Here is a 16,865-nt window from a genome sequence, read left to right as displayed (position 1 = left end):
ACATCATGATGATGTCACAACATTCTACAAGCTCTGATCTGAGCTCCTGTGCTGGTGCTGCTTCACTTTGATATGGATCAAAGCATCAAAGCATCAAAGCAGCAGCAGCTAAAATGTTCTGGTTTAAGAAGTACTGGTGTTGTAGTGTCCCGTCTGATGACGAGGATGAGGAGCCACACAGACCCAAACCTGAGAAGAAGGAGAAGAAGAAGAAATGGTGGCAGAGACGCAAAAAAAAGGAGAGGCAGGAGGAGATGAATGTTGAGGAGAATCAGATGATAGGAAATGAGGAAACTGCAAGGATGAGTACACAGGTTCTGCAGGACCAGGGGCAGGAACCAGAGGTACAGGTGATACAGATGGAAGAGAAGAACCAGGCGGAGCAGAGCATGAAGGAGAAGAACATGGAGGAGATGAACCCAGAAGAGCAGAACCTGGTTATAGAAGGGATTGAAGGTACATCTTGAAGGGGTTTTTGAGATGTGTGGTGTTTAATCCATCATGGTGCTGAATCAGGTTTCATTTCTCCAGCAGATCCACTTCAGGCTGTCGTTCTGGAGAAGATCTTCAGGTCCTCTGATGAAGTGGTGCAGCAGCAGAACGTCCAGGACGAGCACGTTCTGATTGCTCCCACATTCATAATCAAACCTGAAGACAGTAAGAGACTGATGGAGACCACGGTGAAAAATCAAGGTGGATTATTTTCAGATCTAGATCTTCATCCTAGTGAGTAGATGAAGGCTGGAGTGTTCCTGTAACATTTGTGTGTGTTGTGTAGGCGTGTCCATGCCCGCTGGTGCTCCCGTCCCCCCGGTCTACATGCTGAAGATGAAGAGAACGAGCCGCTGGACCGTGCGCCCTGTACTGGTGCTGCCGTCTTCAAAATACGTCTCATCGGCTCTGCTGTGTTCTGCAGCGCTGTGGCGTCCTTCAGAACGTCCTCGCTCCACAGGGATCGTTCCTCCTGATCATCTGGAGAAGAACCTCCAAACGACACGATGAGCACCAGAAACTTTTCCTTCATCAAAATAAAAATAAAGTTCATTAAAAAAATAAACTGCTGGTTTAAGTTTAGTTGCTTATTAAAGGTGAACTGATGAATGTTTACTGGCTCCTGACCACTGAGTCCTTCTTTACCTCCCTGATTTAGGAGGGTTCAAAGTCGTGCTTGTAATGATTTTGGGCTAGACGGGACAAGAGGGGGACACACATGCGGAGATGTTTCAACAAAGAGTTTAATACTAACAAATCACACAAGTCAGGTTTAAACTAGATAAGACACACTAAAACAAGACCTATGCTAAATGCTAATCTACATGCTAAATGCTAACGCTAATCTAAACACATGAAACATGAACCTAACTAAACCTAAACCATAAGCTAAGCTAAACACTACACTAAACATCCCTGAACAAAACTAAACAAGAACTAGACTAAGACAAACAGAAACAAGACTAAACAAGGCATGAATCAAACAGGACAGGAGGAAACAAAACCAAATTCACAGCCTGATTCACAGCTGCACGCTTATACAGTATTAACCTGACAATGTCGTGTTAGGTCATGGCCAAAACTGCAAATTTTAAACCATGTGACAGATTTGCAAAATATGCTGGATTCTCATGAATGGATCCCCTTCATATATAGACAAAATTTCATGAGATTCTGAGATGAGGGTATTTATTGAGTTGAGCTGGAATGACCCTACAGCAGGGGTGCCCACACTTTCGTGGCTTGAGATCGACTATTTCAGTCAGGTCATCGCGATCTACTTTTTAAGGTTTGACCTCATCATTTTTCAAAAAAAGCTTTAAAGCTTACAGGACAAGCAAGTGGAAAATCACACTCACCTTATTCTGATGATTTGCACTGAATGATGTCAGCCAGGTTTATGTAGTCTGGACAGTAGCTGCTGATGCCAAATCTCAAGCAGGTCTCCAAGTGTTCATCAGTAAGCATGGACCAATATTTAGACTTAATTATTTACATGTTGAAAAAGGCTGATTCACACAAGTAGGTTGATACAAAAATGCTGTCAAATATGTGGCACAATTTCTTATGTTTGGATATTTTTTCTCAGCCAGCAAGTTCCAAAATTGTCCAGCAGAGGCCTTTGACTTCATATGAATGTCAGGTTGTTAAAATTCTGTACGTAACATGAGATCTAAATATTCTTCCACGTATGAATGAAACAGCCGTCAACTGTTTTTGGTTTCTTTGTGCTTGGTTGTGCACTCATCTTCACAAACAGTGTAGCTTACAAAAAGAAAAATGCAAAAATCATGCAAACTGGCTACTGATGAATGAAAACCTTCTAGATTCACAGTGCTATAGGTGGGCTGAGGCATAGCTATAATAACAAACCGCAAATTAAAGAAACAGTGGCCACATTTCATGTCAATCAAGTTGACCTGTTTAAATGAGTCGCATTCTACCAGCGTGCACTGTACGATCAACATACTGCGCACCTCTGCCCTACAGCATAAAAAATCAGAGCTGGCCCAGAGCATTAGCTACAACCCCAAATCAGAAAATGATGGGACATTGAGTATTAAATAATTAGTGCACATTCATTCTTGCTTTTCAGGCCTGCAACACATTCCAAACAAGTTGGGCAAGTAAAGCATTTACCACTTTGTAATGTTGCCATTCCTTCTCAGAACATTAAAATCACACATTCTCTACTGAGTACAGGTCAGAACTACAGGCAGACAAATAGAAGTGTTTCTACTTAGCATGTTCTCTTTCTCACAGAGTTGCTGGCTCCTCTGTTAGCATCATACTTTCTCCTGTACCAGTGATGCCAGGCTTGATCTGGTTCAGGTTTTCACCTGCACAGATGCAGACTTGTCTTGTGCTTGTCTTGGCACTTTTTACGCGACACAATATAACCTCTCTGGACAAGCAAGCTGCCCCAGAGGCATCATGGTTCTTTCTGGATCAGGTCCCATGTTTGGATGGGACCTGCAGTGTTGAGTGTGGGGTGCACCAGTTGGTGAGCTGGAGTGCTGCTCATTCATTACAATATGATTATGTCTTTCATTTGTTATTTTGTTGATATTATTTTAGCCACCACTTTAATTTATCCTGTTCCCTGTTTGTTTTAAACGTTTTAGCCACAGTATTGTTCTACCTTGGATAAAGCATCCTGTAAATTGGGCTCGTTTTCAGTTCTTGCAGGTGCAGGGCTACACTTGGCACCTTAGTGGTGAGGCACAAACCGTCCTGTTACAAAATGGTGTTCTTGGGATCATATGGCAACCCGTCTTTTTCCAAAAATAATTAGCTATATTAATATAATATACAGTGTATCACAAAAGTGAGTACACCCATCACATTTCTGCAGATATTTAAGTATATCTTTTCATGGGACAATACTGACAAAATGACACTTTGACACAATGAAAAGTAGTCTGTGTGCAGCTTATATAACAGTGTAAATTTATTCTTCCCTCAAAATAACTCAATATACAGCCATTAATGTCTAAACCACCGGCAACAAAAGTGAGTACACCCCTTAGTGAAAGTTCCTGAAGTGTCAATATTTTGTGTGGCCACCATTATTTCCCAGAACTGCCTTAACTCTCCTGGGCATGGAGTTTACCAGAGCTTCACAGGTTGCCACTGGAATGCTTTTCCACTCCTCCATGACGACATCACGGAGCTGGCGGATATTCGAGACTTTGCGCTCCTCCACCTTCCGCTTGAGGATGCCCCAAAGATGTTCTATTGGGTTTAGGTCTGGAGACATGCTTGGCCAGTCCATCACCTTTACCCTCAGCCTCTTCAATAAAGCAGTGGTCGTCTTAGAGGTGTGTTTGGGGTCATTATCATGCTGGAACACTGCCCTGCGACCCAGTTTCCGGAGGGAGGGGATCATGCTCTGCTTCAGTATTTCACAGTACATATTGGAGTTCATGTGTCCCTCAATGAAATGTAACTCCCCAACACCTGCTGCACTCATGCAGCCCCAGACCATGGCATTCCCACCACCATGCTTGACTGTAGGCATGACACACTTATCTTTGTACTCCTCACCTGATTGCCGCCACACATGCTTGAGACCATCTGAACCAAACAAATTAATCTTGGTCTCATCAGACCATAGGACATGGTTCCAGTAATCCATGTCCTTTGTTGACATGTCTTCAGCAAACTGTTTGCGGGCTTTCTTGTGTAGAGACTTCAGAAGAGGCTTCCTTCTGGGGTGACAGCCATGCAGACCAATTTGATGTAGTGTGCAGCGTATGGTCTGAGCACTGACAGGCTGACCCTCCACCTTTTCAATCTCTGCAGCAATGCTGACAGCACTCCTGCACCTATCTTTCAAAGCCAGCAGTTGGATGTGACGCTGAGCACGTGCTCTCAGCTTCTTTGGACGACCAACGCGAGGTCTGTTCTGAGTGGACCCTGCTCTTTTAAAACGCTGGATGATCTTGGCCACTGTGCTGCAGCTCAGTTTCAGGGTGTTGGCAATCTTCTTGTAGCCTTGGCCATCTTCATGTAGCGCAACAATTCGTCTTTTAAGATCCTCAGAGAGTTCTTTGCCATGAGGTGCCATGTTGGAACTTTCAGTGACCAGTATGAGAGCTGTACTACTAAATTGAACACACCTGCTCCCTATGCACACCTGAGACCTAGTAACACTAACGAGTCACATGACATTTTGGAGGGAAAATGACAAGCAGTGCTCAATTTGGACATTTAGGGGTGTAGTCTCTTAGGGGTGTACTCACTTTTGTTGCCGGTGGTTTAGACATTATTGGCTGTATATTGAGTTATTTTGAGGGAAGAATAAATTTACACTGTTATATAAGCTGCACACAGACTACTTTTCATTGTGTCATTGTGTCATTTTGTCAGTGTTGTCCCATGAAAAGATATACTTAAATATTTGCAGAAATGTGAGGGGTGTACTCACTTTTGTGATACACTGTATATATAATGCTAATTTGTCTCTATGTGCTCTTTAGGTACTAAGATTTTAACAGGACACTTGATACGTTTTTTTGTATAGTTCAACGAAGCATTTGACAAGTTGAGGGCTCGTCCGGGATTTGGACCTCTCGCACCCTAAGCGAGAATCATACCCCTAGACCAACGAGCCAGCGTGAACAAGAGTCTTTGTGTTACTTTGATCTGCGTGACTGACCTGAAGTGGCCTGCATGGGAACCTGAAAAGGCAGTTGATAAATTAAACGTGAGTAAGGAAGGGTTCCTCCGGGATTTGAATTTTGAATCATACCCCTAGACCAACGAGCCAGCCTGAACAGATGCCAGTGCATTTCTTTGACCTCTTTGGTTTAGCGTCAAAACCATGTTGACTGGTTGCACTGGGAAGTGTATTCATGACAAAACAAAATTCAATGCAGAGCTTCATTAAAGCATTTCTACCAGTTTAAGCATGAGGTGTCATTAAAGACTCGCTTTGTCAAATTAAAAGACTTGGAAGCATTTGACAGGAGCTGTGTGCAGTCCCACTGACTTTATGCTTCACACTGTTTACGTTATGTATCATGTTTATCCACCCAAACTGTACAATACAAACGCTGTGACGCCGTCTTTAATCGGTTAGTTATACAAAAGATTTTGTAACATTTACATTACCATGATATTTTATCTTGTCGTGTTGACTTCATTCTCCTTGCTGTTTGGATTTTGTAACATTTTCAATGCTTGAATTTGCCCAAAGATTCTAAAATCTGTAGAAGAAAGAAAAACTTGAAGCTGACTGGAAGAATTGTTATGAAAGGTATTTACATTCACATAAGCTCACCAACTTCTACCAGTGTATCAGCATGTCATTTTTGTTTGATTATTAGATTTTAATGGGACATTTGATACGTTTTTTGTATAGTTCAACGAAGCATTCCACTAAATGAGGGCTCGTCCAGGATTTGAACCCAGGACCTCACACCCAAAGCGAGAATCATACCCCTAGACCAACGAGCCAGCACGAACAAGAGTCTTTGTGTTACTTTGATCTGTGTGACTGACCTTCAAAACTATGTTGTCTGGTTGAGCTGGTAAGTGTGGTCGGTGCTTGCATTACAAAACTATCAAAACCTCCAGTATCAGTACATAGACTGGTTATAACCTCTTTTTAAAGAATTAAAACATGAAAAATATTTAAAGCTCCAAATAGTAAAAACTTCTTTTAATTCGCCAACTGTCAGGACTAGGAAGCATTTGAAAGCTTTGTGCTGTTTTTATAAAGTACCTTTGTAACCCCATGTAATTAAACAGAATTTACATGTTTACCAATGTAATGCCACCTTTAATTTCTAATTGCACACTGTGATACATTTTGAAGAGAAATAATATTATATGTAATGTATTTTTAATAATCTAATGTTTTTTTATTTGTTTTTAATTAAAGTTTATACCTCTGCACAGACTATTACATTAGTTTCTACCACTGAAAATGTCTTGGAGGGTAACTCTGTTACTTTATTCTGTAATTACAGTGGATCTGGAAATGATAACCTGCTGTGGTATTGTCAGTTCTCCACATTCAGACCAGAGTTCTGGATTATTCTGGTTGCTGACTATCAAAAAGAAGTTCCAGGTTCTAAGTTTTCTGCAAAGATAAATTAAGATAAAAATCGAGTGGATCTGAACATCTTCTCTGCTGCAGTATCAGATTCTGCTTTCTACTACTGTGCTCTGCGGCCCACAGTGACAGGAAATCCAATGATACTGCACAAAAACCAAACACCTACATTACATGTACAATATTCTCAATAAAACTTGATATAATAACATCCTGCTTTTGTTCACCTAACACATATTTTTGATGACGTTCGGTACGAGTTTTTATTATTCACCTGAAGTAACAGTTAATGATTGTGCTAATTCTGAAACAGTCTCTACAGTAAAATTGCTAATACTGAAAAAAAAAAAAAAAAAAAACTTAAAATGTGACAATCCAACACAGGGTCTTGTCCTAACCCCCAGACATACCCAATCATGTCTGCATGTAGACCTGAGTGTATTAAAATAAACAAAATTAGGGTTTTTTAAGTACTGATTTGACTTCATTAAGATGTTGTGGTAAGATCTTAAAATGAGTGCACCACAATTCTTCCAGTGATGTGAACTCTATAAGGGTGGTAATTAATCACAAAAGACAGGTAATTGATCTTTAGAAGTCATGGCCAAAATATAGGCATTTCTGCACTTCCAAAACCTTTTTAATTTCATACTGGTGTTGCTTGATCAACATAAAACCAATATTCTCTGTGTTGTTTATTAGTTATCTACTGAATGACCCAAATAAATATTTAGTCATGTACAATTATTTAAATATTGACTAATAACAGCACAATAACAACATTAAAGGTCCCAACAGTGTTTTGATAAAGAATAGATACTTTACAATAATGATGTGTATGAAGTTGCTGCAGCACCTGCACTTCCTGTGTGTGGCTTCCTAGAAACTAGTTTCCTCATGTGATGAGTTCAGCACTATTATACAGAGTCCTCACAAAGCTGTGATCAGAAATGTCTCCACTATGTAACTTACTGCACATTGGAAGATACACAGCACTGATTCTCACTGTAGCATCAGGTAATTTATTATCATTCTAAATAAAGTCTGTGTTATTAAGATGTAAAATCTTAGTTTATTATTACAACATTTTTATATTATTTTCTATGTTATTTTTATAGGTGGTTTTGCAGATAAAATCTGGCCAATACTTTCCGACATTACTGCAAAAGAAACAGAGACTGTTACACTAAAATGTTCATATGAGTCAAGCAGCAGCTTCATTCGGCTTTACTGATACAAACAAAATCCTAACAGCGCACCACAGTTTTTACTGTATAAAGATGCAAAAGTTTACAGTTCAGCTCAGAGCACCCCTGATGATCCTCGATTAAAGATACAAACAACTTGGAACTCCACTGTACTGACCATCAACAATCCAAGGCTGACAGATTCTGCTCTCTATCACTGTGCTCTTAGATACACCCAGTGATACAATGCTATTGAGATGCTGTACAAAAACTCACGTATGTGAAGTTCCTCAATATAAATAGCACCTGCTCTCTCTGATTGATTGTATGTATCTTGTATTATTTAACAAAACATGATATTTAACACCCATAACAACCTTGTATAAAGTGATTGGTAATTGTTCTATTAATTAACTAGTTGAACCCTGGCCGCCTGGGTGAAAACCAGGAATCCTGACCGCTAGACCATGGAAAAAAAGGGCTCACCATAGGCTGACGTCAGCATCAGTCACTTCTTTCCACTTTGACAAGACCTGCATTGTTGGATCTGAGGTACCGAGAACCATACACAAGGAGTTAGAAAGACAAAAAAAGGCAAAAGGTAACCGAGCCAGCCAGGAGTCGAACCTAGAATCTTCTGATCTGTAGTCAGACGCGTTATCCATTGCGCCACTGGCCCCTGAGTAACTGCACTTGTGACTTGCCTAAAGCTCCAGCATCATTTCTGTCTTTTGACCAAGGAGAGAATGAAAAACTTTAAAGCACAGCATACAAAAACACCCTGACGTGACCCTGATTCAGACCGCGGTTGCTGCAGCCGCAACACAGAGTACTAACCACTATACGATCACGGCATTCCAACGGTCAGTCACGTCCAGCTCACATCCACTGCTCCTTGATAGACTGCAGTCATAGTTCCAACAGAACAAGCCTCTTGAGCTACAGCAACATGGCGCAGAGGAACTAATAGGCAACGTTTTGCTGAAGTCTTAACATAAGGACGAATTCCCATACCGGTAGTCAAACCCGGGCCGCCTGGGTGAAAACTAGGAATCCTGACCCCTAGACCATATGGAAAACTGAGGGGCTTACTGTCGGCAGACACCAGCATCAGTCACTTCTTTCCACTTTGACAAGACCTGCATTGTTGGATCTGAGGTACTGAGAACCATACACAAGGAATTAGAAAGACAAAAAAGGCACATGGTAACTTAACCAGCCAAGAGTCGAACCTATCACCTGTGTGATACCGTCTGGCCCATAGTACCTGTGTTGTATCAGTACTAGGTGATGCTGTGTGTTCCACCCCGGTGGGAATCAGATGAGGCTGTGTGATACCGTCTGGCCCATAGTACCTGTGTTGTATCAGTACTAGGTGATGCTGTGTGTTCCACCCGGTGGGAATCAGACGAGGCTGTGTGATACCGTCTGCCCCATAGTACCTGTGTTGTATCAGTACTAGGTGATGCTGTGTGTTCCACCCCGGTGGGAATCAGACGACGCTGTGTGATACCGTCTGCCCCACAGTACCTGTGTTGTATCAGTACTAGGTGATGCTGTGTGTTCCACCCCGGTGGGAATCAGACGACGCTGTGTGATACCTTCTGGCCCATAGTACTAGAAAAGGTGACGCTGTGTGTTCCACCTGACCCGTAGTTTAGGGATAAACAGTAAAGACGTCTGGGACGCCTGTCTATGTAAGACAGAGATATCACCATGGATGAAATCGCTATATGAGCGTCATTGTGTGGCAGTAGAACTTTTGCTCGAGTCCTATCATAAAAGCAAATTCCCATACCGGGAGTCTAACCCGGGCCGCCTAGGTGAAAACCAGGAATCCTGACCGCTAGACCATATAGGAAACTGAAGAGCTTGCTATCGGATGACACCAGCATCAGTCACTTATTTTCACTTTGACAAGACCTGCATTGTTGGATCTGAGGTACCAAGAACCATACACAAGGAGTTAGGAAGACAAAAGAGGCACAAGATAACCGAGCCAGCCAGGAGTCGAACCTAGAATCTTCTGACCCGTAGTCGTCTAGACGAGGTGGCCGAGTGTTTAAGGCGATAGACTGCTAATCCATTGTGCACTGCACGCGTGGGTTTGAATCCCATCCTTGTCGAAAACAATAACTTTTAAACTCTTAATGCATGCTCAATAATCCAGCTCCACAAATTCACAAAGTGGAGACCGTTAAACAATGTGTGGTTACTAATCTGTATGTCATTAACATTATATTAAAATAACGGCTGTATAAGATGATCAGTTTCTATTTGGTGTTACAGTTGTGATTTTTTTGTGAGCAGCGCTAATATTTTGCACAGAGCTGAAAGCAAGAGTTTCAGGGGTTTTGTTCAATGTTTAAAGGCTTGGTTTTCAATAAGGATGGGATTCGAACCCATACGTGCAGAGCACAATGGATTAGCAGTCCATCGCCTTAACCACCACGTCAGAACATGCTCTACCTCCATGAAGTAAGCCAAAAACACAATTGCATTAAAAAAAATGCCTGTATAAGATGTGCTGTTTCTCTCTGGTGTTACAGTTGTATTTTTATGTGAGTAGTACCAATATGTTGTGAAGGTGAGAGCTTAATTATCAGAGCTGAAACCTAAGTACTGGTGTACCACAAGGCTGTGTGCTTTCACCTCTTCTCTTCAGACTTTATACCAATGACTGTGTTCCTAAGGAACCAGCTGTAAAGATCCTTAAGTTTGCTGATGACACCACTGTGGTGGGACTCATAACCGATGGTGACGAGTCTGCCTACAGAAAGGAAGTCGAGCAGTTGGTCTCCTGGTGCAGCGACAACCACCTGCTGATCAACACACAAATGACTGTAGAGATGGTGGTGGATTTCAGGCGCAACGCGCCCTCCTTACACCCCCTCACAATTAATGGCTCTATGGTCTTAGTGGTGGAGTCACTTAAGTTCCTGTGCACCACCTTATCCAGGGACCTAAAGTGGGAAAAGAACACACTCTCCATCGCCAATAGGGCTCAGCAGAGAATGTTCTTCCTGAGACAGCTGAAGAAATTCAACCTGCCACAGAGTCTGCTGATCCAGTTCTACACAGCAATAATAGAGTCCATCCTTACATCGTCCATCACCATCTGGTTTGGTTCCTCAACATCACATGAACGAGCCAAACTCCAGCGTATATGATATGAGATATGATAGCAGGAGAGGATCATTGGATGTAGTCTGCCAACGCTTCAGGACATTTACAACAGCAGAGTGCTGAAGCGTGCCGGCAAAATTACAGCAGACCCCTCTCATCCTGGACATCACCTTTTTCAAACTCTTCCATCTGGCAGAAGACTCAGGACAATAAAAACAAACACATCCAGACACGCTAACAGCTTTTTCCCCCACAGCTGTAACACTTTTTAACCAAAGTTGTTCTCTTGGGCAAATGTTGGTAAATACTGGTTAACAGTCTGTGTGCTGTCGGGTCTGTTAAATATGTTCTATGTTACATGTCATACATGTGTAATTATCTGTACTATTATGTGTATTGTTTGTACTACTATGTGGACTATTGTGTGTATTATTGTGTGTATCACCAAAGCAAATTCCTCGTATGTGTAACATACCTGGCGAAATAAAGTGATTCTGATTCTGATTGTTCTGAAAGCAAGAATTTCAGGGGTTTTGATCAATGTTTAAAGGTCTGGTTTCCAAAAACCACACATTCAGAACACAATGGATTAGCAGTCCATCGCCTTAACCACTCAGCCACCTCGTTTCAACCTGCCTAGGAAAATGTGATTCTGGGCCGATTGGTCTGATTGATCAACCTAGATGGCTAGAACAGATACATTGTCTTTTAAGAAACATAAGTGTTTACCAGAATGTGCATGCACACTGCATTAGTGCATTATTTGTTAACAGTCAGTTTGAAAGAGAACTAAAATAAAATGAGCTTTCTGCTCTTCACTCTTTTACAAATCTACAGAAGCTACATTGATCAATCAGACCAATCGGACCAGAAACATATAGGTAAAGCAAGACGAGGTGGCGGAGTGGTTAAGGCGATGGACTGCTAATCCATTGTGCTCTGCATGCGTGGGTTCGAATCCCATCCTCGTCGAAAACCAGACTTTTAAACATTGAACATGCAACTCTTGCTTTTAGCTCTGTGCAAAATATTGGCGCTGCTCACAAAAAAAACACAACTATAACACCAAATAGAAACAGTTATGTTCTTTTATACAGCCGTTCTTTTAATATACACATAATGTTAATGACATACAGATTAGTAACCACACATTGTTTAAAGGTCTCCACTTTGTGGATTTGTGGAGCTGGATTATTGAGCATGCATTAAGAGTTTAAAAGGTGTTGTGTTCGACGAGAATGGGACTCAAACCTATGCATGCAGAGCACAATGTATTAGCAGTCCATCACCTCACCATTACCTTTTTATGGGAAAAGTAATCAATTAATATCTCTTCTTTATGGTTAGAAAAGTGATTCCTTAAGAGAATAATTCCTTTTTTTGATGTGCAATAGATTTGGTCGAAGTAGTGACCTATACTGTGTGATAATTACTGTTTGGTGAAGCTGTAATGTTCTGAAATTATTTTATTTGCCTACTTTATATGTTAACACAACTCTCAATACAGCAGTGAGAAAACATCACATTTGAGTCTTCTCATTTATTTTCTACCCTTTCCATGGGTACAACACTGATGCCAGCATCAGTCACTTCTGTTCACTTTGACAAGACCTGTATTGTAGGATCTGAGGTACCGAGAACCATACACAAGGAGTTAGAAGCCAGGAGTCGAACCTAGATTCTTCTGATCCGTAGTCAGGCACGTTATCCATTGCACTACTGGCCCCTGTAGGACTGCGCTTGTGACTTTCCTGAAGCTCCGGCCTCATTTCTGTCTTTTGACCAAGGAGAGAATGGAAAACTTTGAAGCACAGCATACAAAAACACCCTGCCGTGAGCCGGATTCGAACCGGGGTCACTGCGGCCACAACGCAGAGTACTAACCACTATACGATCACGGCATTTCAACTATCAGACATGCCCAGCTCACGTCCACTGCTCCCTGATAGACTGCAGTCATAGATCCAACAGAACAAGTTTCTTGAGCTACAGCAACATGGCACAGAGGAACTTATAGGCAAAGTTTTGCTCGAGTCCTATAATAAAGACAAATTCCCATACCGGGAGTCGAACCCGGGCGAAAACCAGGAATCCTGACCGCTAGACCATATGGGACACCAGCATCAGTCACTTCTTTCCACTTTGACAAGACCTGCATTGTTGGATCTGAGGTACCGAGAAACAAACACAAGAGATATCTTGCTGCAATCGATTTCTGAGAAAATTCTGGTCTTCTTTGATATGCTACATGACCACCTTCCCATTGGAAAAACTTGCCCTTGATCCAATATGGCGGCTTTCAAGATGGCGGCCATGTTAAGGACATAGCCTAAAAGATAGGCCCCCTCACCCATTACTTGCTGGGGTATTCAGATATGTCATTTTCCCTTTGGTTTCTGAAATAAAAGAGTGTCCCGAGACTTTTGACTCACCCTGTACATATTTTACAGTAAGTACAGTGCTGTTGTGATTATATGGTAAGACTTTTTTTTTCCTTCTAAATGCTTGTGTGCAGATTTTTGACGTGTCTTTCAGTGCACTTTTTGGAAGTGTCTTCTGGCTTATTGCTTACCATGATAAATACTTCACTTATTATTAACCAAATGTACTAACAGTTATGTGTCGGTAGTGCAATACATTAAATACATAATAAGATATCAATTAAGAGTTTAAGTTAATGTTTACATCATATATAAAAAGACAGCAGTTCTGTAAGAATAAACATATTAAATATAATATTTGCATAAATGATCACTTATACAGTACAAACAGATTGTAGGTTTTGTTCCACACAGATGTAGTGAGTGTAAGTGTGCACATGATGGCAGGATCCATCTACATGTTACTAAACTCTGTAACAGGGCTGTACTGCTGGAAAAGGAAGTTAAAAAGAGGAAATGGTTTAATTATGTATAAGATATGATAGCAGGTGTTGAGCTACATTATTCTGCAGTTCAGTTCATTATTTCCATTGTTTTAGGTGAGAAATAACATCACATAAAACATGAGAACCTTTATCCAAACCTTAAATAGAAGTTACAATGTATCTGCTGCTAGATTCTTCTCAGTTTTTTTTTTTTCTTACACTCATATCTTTCAATAAATAAACATTGTTCTTTATCTGTCCACAGGTTATAATCATGCACAGGAAATTAATTCAGTTTCAACCACTAAAACTGTCTTGGAGAGAGACTCTGTTACTTTATCCTGCAATTACAAAGGATCTGGTACAAATAATAACCTGCTGTGGTATCGTCAGTTCTCCACATTCAGACCAGAGTTCATTATTCTGGTTAATGAGTATAAGAAAGAAGATGCAGTTTCTGGGTTTTCTGTAAAGATAAATGAAGATAAAAATCGAGTGGATCTGAACATCTCCTCTGCTGCAGTATCAGATTCTGCTCTCTACTACTGTGCTCTGAGGCCCACAGTGACAGGAAATCATACTATACTGTACAAAAACTAAACACTAAGTTACATATTTTAGTTCCTTTAGATAAAATATGTACATTTCAGATGTACTTCACATTACAGATAATAAGTGGGTAATGCTATGCTAATATTAAGGCAACAAATTGTATTTACTCAGAAATTAAATGTCAGTTTCCTATCTGTTACTTTTATATACACCGATCAGCCATAACGTTAAAACCGCCTCCTTGTTTCTACACTTAATGTCCATTTTATCAGCTCCACTTACCATATAGAAGCACTTTGTAGTTCAACAATTACTGACTGTAGTCCGTCTGTTTCTCTGCATACGTTTTTAGCCTGCTTTCACCCTGTTCTTCAATGGTCAGGACCCCCACAGAGCAGGTATTATTTACAGTTGTGTTCAAAATTATTCAACCCCCACTGCAGTAAAGTGTTTTAGCAAGTTTGACATTTGTTTTTTACCTTGTTCACAATCAGATCAAATAAGGACTTTCTTTGATACAGTGGTGGCATCAGTTATCTTTTATGGAGTGGTATGATGGGGCAGCAGCATCTCTACAGCGGACAGGAAGAGACTGAACAAACTTATTAAGAGGGCCGGCTATGTCCTGGGGAGCCCCTTAGATCCAGTGCAGGTGGTGGGAGACAGAAGGATGTTAGCCAAGTTGGCATCCATGCTGGAGAATGACTCCCACCCCATGCATGAGACTCTGGCAGCACTGGGTAGCTCCTTCAGTGACAGGCTGCTTCACCCCAAATGTGGGAAAGGTCCTTCCTTCCTGCTGCTGTACAATCAGCACTGTTCCAGAAAGATCACACACACTTTAAATTATTCATTATTCCTAACAATGTGCGAGTTTTTTCTGACTTTTTATTATTATTGTTATACATTGTACTTTTTATTGTCTATTTTTTGTACTGAGTGCTTTACTGTCCCTTCGCTGCTGCAACAATGTGAATTTCCCCACTGTGGGACTAATAAAGGATTATCTTATCTTATCTTATAATAGACAAATGAAATTACAACAATATTTTTACTTACATACCAACAAATGTGATTTCCTCATTGACAAAAATATTCAACCCCTTAAAGATTACCACTCTCAAGAACAAATGTTTCAATCAGGTGTTTTCAATCAGGCGTTGAAAGCACCTGTAGATGTGAACAGAACCATAATGAGCAGCAATTAAGCAGATTTAAAAGGACTGAGATACTCAGCTCCCTCTAGACAGTTAATGGTGTCTCTGCAACATGGTGAAGTCCAGGGAATGGTCAAAGAAGTCAAGAGATTTTTCTCTTCAAAAAGCAAGGATATGGACATAAAAAGATATGGAATTGGATTATGTAAGCATAATTCGCAAGTTTAAAGCTAAAGGCACAGTGGAAACGCTACCTGGGCGTGGCAGAAAGAGGATGCTGTCGGTGACTGCTGTCCGTTACCTGAAACGAAAGGTGGAGAAAAATCCCCGGCTGACAGCTGAGGAACTGTGACAGGACTTGTCAGAGGAAGGTAATCAGTTTTCGGCCCAGACAATAAGGCAAACACTGCGAGATGAAGGCCTTCCTGCCAGAACTCCCAGGCGCAACCCCCTGCTGACTCCAAAGCACAAGAAGAGTCGACTCCAGTATGGCAAAAACCATGTGGACAAACCACAAAGGTTTTGGTATCTGTTCTCTGGAGCGATGAGACAAAATTGGAACTCTTTGGGTCTATGGCTCAACAATATGTCTGGAGGAGGAAGAACGAGGCCTATACAGAAAAGAACAACTTGCCTATTGTGAAGCATGGCAGTGGGTCAGTCATGCTCTGGGGCTGTTTCGCTTCTTCAGGTACAGGGAATCTCCACTGTGTGCAAGGTACCATGAATTCAGTTAACTACCAGGAGATCTTGGGTGGAAATGTCATGAAGTCAGTGACAAATCTGAAGCTTGGGAGACGTTGGACCTTCCAACAGGACAACGATCCCAAGCATACCTCCAATTCTACCATGGCTTGGTTGCAGAAGAAGGGCTGGAAGATTCTGGAGTGGCCATCACAATCGCCCGACTTAAATCCCATAGAAAATCTCTGGTGGGACTTAAAGAAGGCAGATGCAGCAAGCAAGCCGAAGAATGTCAATGAACTGGGGGCCTTTGCCCATGAGGAATGGGCTAAGATACCTGTAGATTGCTGCAAGTAACTTGTGTCAAGCTATGTTTCACGTTTGAAGGACGTTATTACTGCCAAAGGGAGTACTAATGATGTATGTGACTAAAGGGTTGAATAATTTTGTCAATGAGGAAATCACAAAAAGGACATTTGTTGGTATATTAGAAAAATATTATACAAGTCCTTATTTGATCTGATTGTGAACAAGATAAAAAATAAATGTAAAACTTGCTAAAAAACTTTACTGCAGTGGGGGTTGAATAATTTTGAACACAACTGTAAAAATAAAAAAAAATAAAACAGCTCTTGTCTAACAATTTAGTTCAGTGGCAACCAAAAAAAAATCAACATTTAATATTTTAATAATAAAGTTAGTAATATTTATTTCTTTTTCTACATAAAACAAACGTTATG

General features: G+C 41.0%; 1 protein-coding gene and 5 non-coding genes across 7 annotated transcripts; 3 read left to right on the top strand and 3 right to left on the bottom strand.

Moving 5' to 3' along the window:
- The first annotated feature begins 61 nt into the window (after nucleotides 1-61).
- LOC134311424 (uncharacterized) lies at nucleotides 62-1,034 on the top strand. Of its 2 annotated transcripts, none has more exons than XM_062993065.1 (3): nucleotides 62-456; nucleotides 535-693; nucleotides 779-1,034. In XM_062993065.1, exons 1-3 carry the CDS (start codon nucleotides 114-116, stop codon nucleotides 1,000-1,002), a joined length of 726 nt encoding a protein of 241 aa, XP_062849135.1. In that variant the 5' UTR covers nucleotides 62-113; the 3' UTR covers nucleotides 1,003-1,034. The 2 variants fall into 2 exon arrangements, with proteins under 2 accessions (XP_062849135.1, XP_062849134.1); XM_062993064.1 differs by having other exon boundaries at nucleotides 532-693.
- A 7,312-nt stretch (nucleotides 1,035-8,346) lies between these two features.
- On the bottom strand, nucleotides 8,347-8,419 carry trnac-aca (transfer RNA cysteine (anticodon ACA)). The gene has a single exon. It is a non-coding gene; the product is annotated as a tRNA-Cys (tRNA).
- Nucleotides 8,420-9,529: 1,110 nt separating this feature from the next.
- On the bottom strand, nucleotides 9,530-9,601 carry trnae-uuc (transfer RNA glutamic acid (anticodon UUC)). The gene has a single exon. It is a non-coding gene; the product is annotated as a tRNA-Glu (tRNA).
- A 183-nt stretch (nucleotides 9,602-9,784) lies between these two features.
- Nucleotides 9,785-9,866, top strand: trnas-gcu (transfer RNA serine (anticodon GCU)). Its single transcript has one exon. It is a non-coding gene; the product is annotated as a tRNA-Ser (tRNA).
- A 1,890-nt stretch (nucleotides 9,867-11,756) lies between these two features.
- On the top strand, nucleotides 11,757-11,838 carry trnas-gcu (transfer RNA serine (anticodon GCU)). Its single transcript has one exon. It is a non-coding gene; the product is annotated as a tRNA-Ser (tRNA).
- An 857-nt stretch (nucleotides 11,839-12,695) lies between these two features.
- Nucleotides 12,696-12,767, bottom strand: trnah-gug (transfer RNA histidin (anticodon GUG)). The gene has a single exon. It is a non-coding gene; the product is annotated as a tRNA-His (tRNA).
- Between the last annotated feature and the right edge of the window lie 4,098 nt (nucleotides 12,768-16,865).

The sequence above is a fragment of the Trichomycterus rosablanca genome, chromosome 4 (genome assembly GCF_030014385.1).
Source record: "Trichomycterus rosablanca isolate fTriRos1 chromosome 4, fTriRos1.hap1, whole genome shotgun sequence".
Taxonomy (NCBI): domain Eukaryota; kingdom Metazoa; phylum Chordata; class Actinopteri; order Siluriformes; family Trichomycteridae; genus Trichomycterus; species Trichomycterus rosablanca.
The sequence above is the reverse complement of the archived record's forward strand: the minus strand, read 5'-3'. Positions and strand labels throughout refer to the sequence as shown.

Excerpts from the sequence above, each read along its gene's own strand:
- LOC134311424 (XM_062993064.1), top strand. The coding sequence starts at position 114 with ATGTTCTGGTTTAAGAAGTACTGGTGTTGTAGTGTCCCGTCTGATGAC. Across the intron at positions 457-531 it reads GGTTATAGAAGGGATTGAAG|CAGATCCACTTCAGGCTGTC; the intron begins GTACATCTTGAA and ends TCATTTCTCCAG. Across the intron at positions 694-778 it reads GACCACGGTGAAAAATCAAG|GCGTGTCCATGCCCGCTGGT; the intron begins GTGGATTATTTT and ends TGTGTTGTGTAG.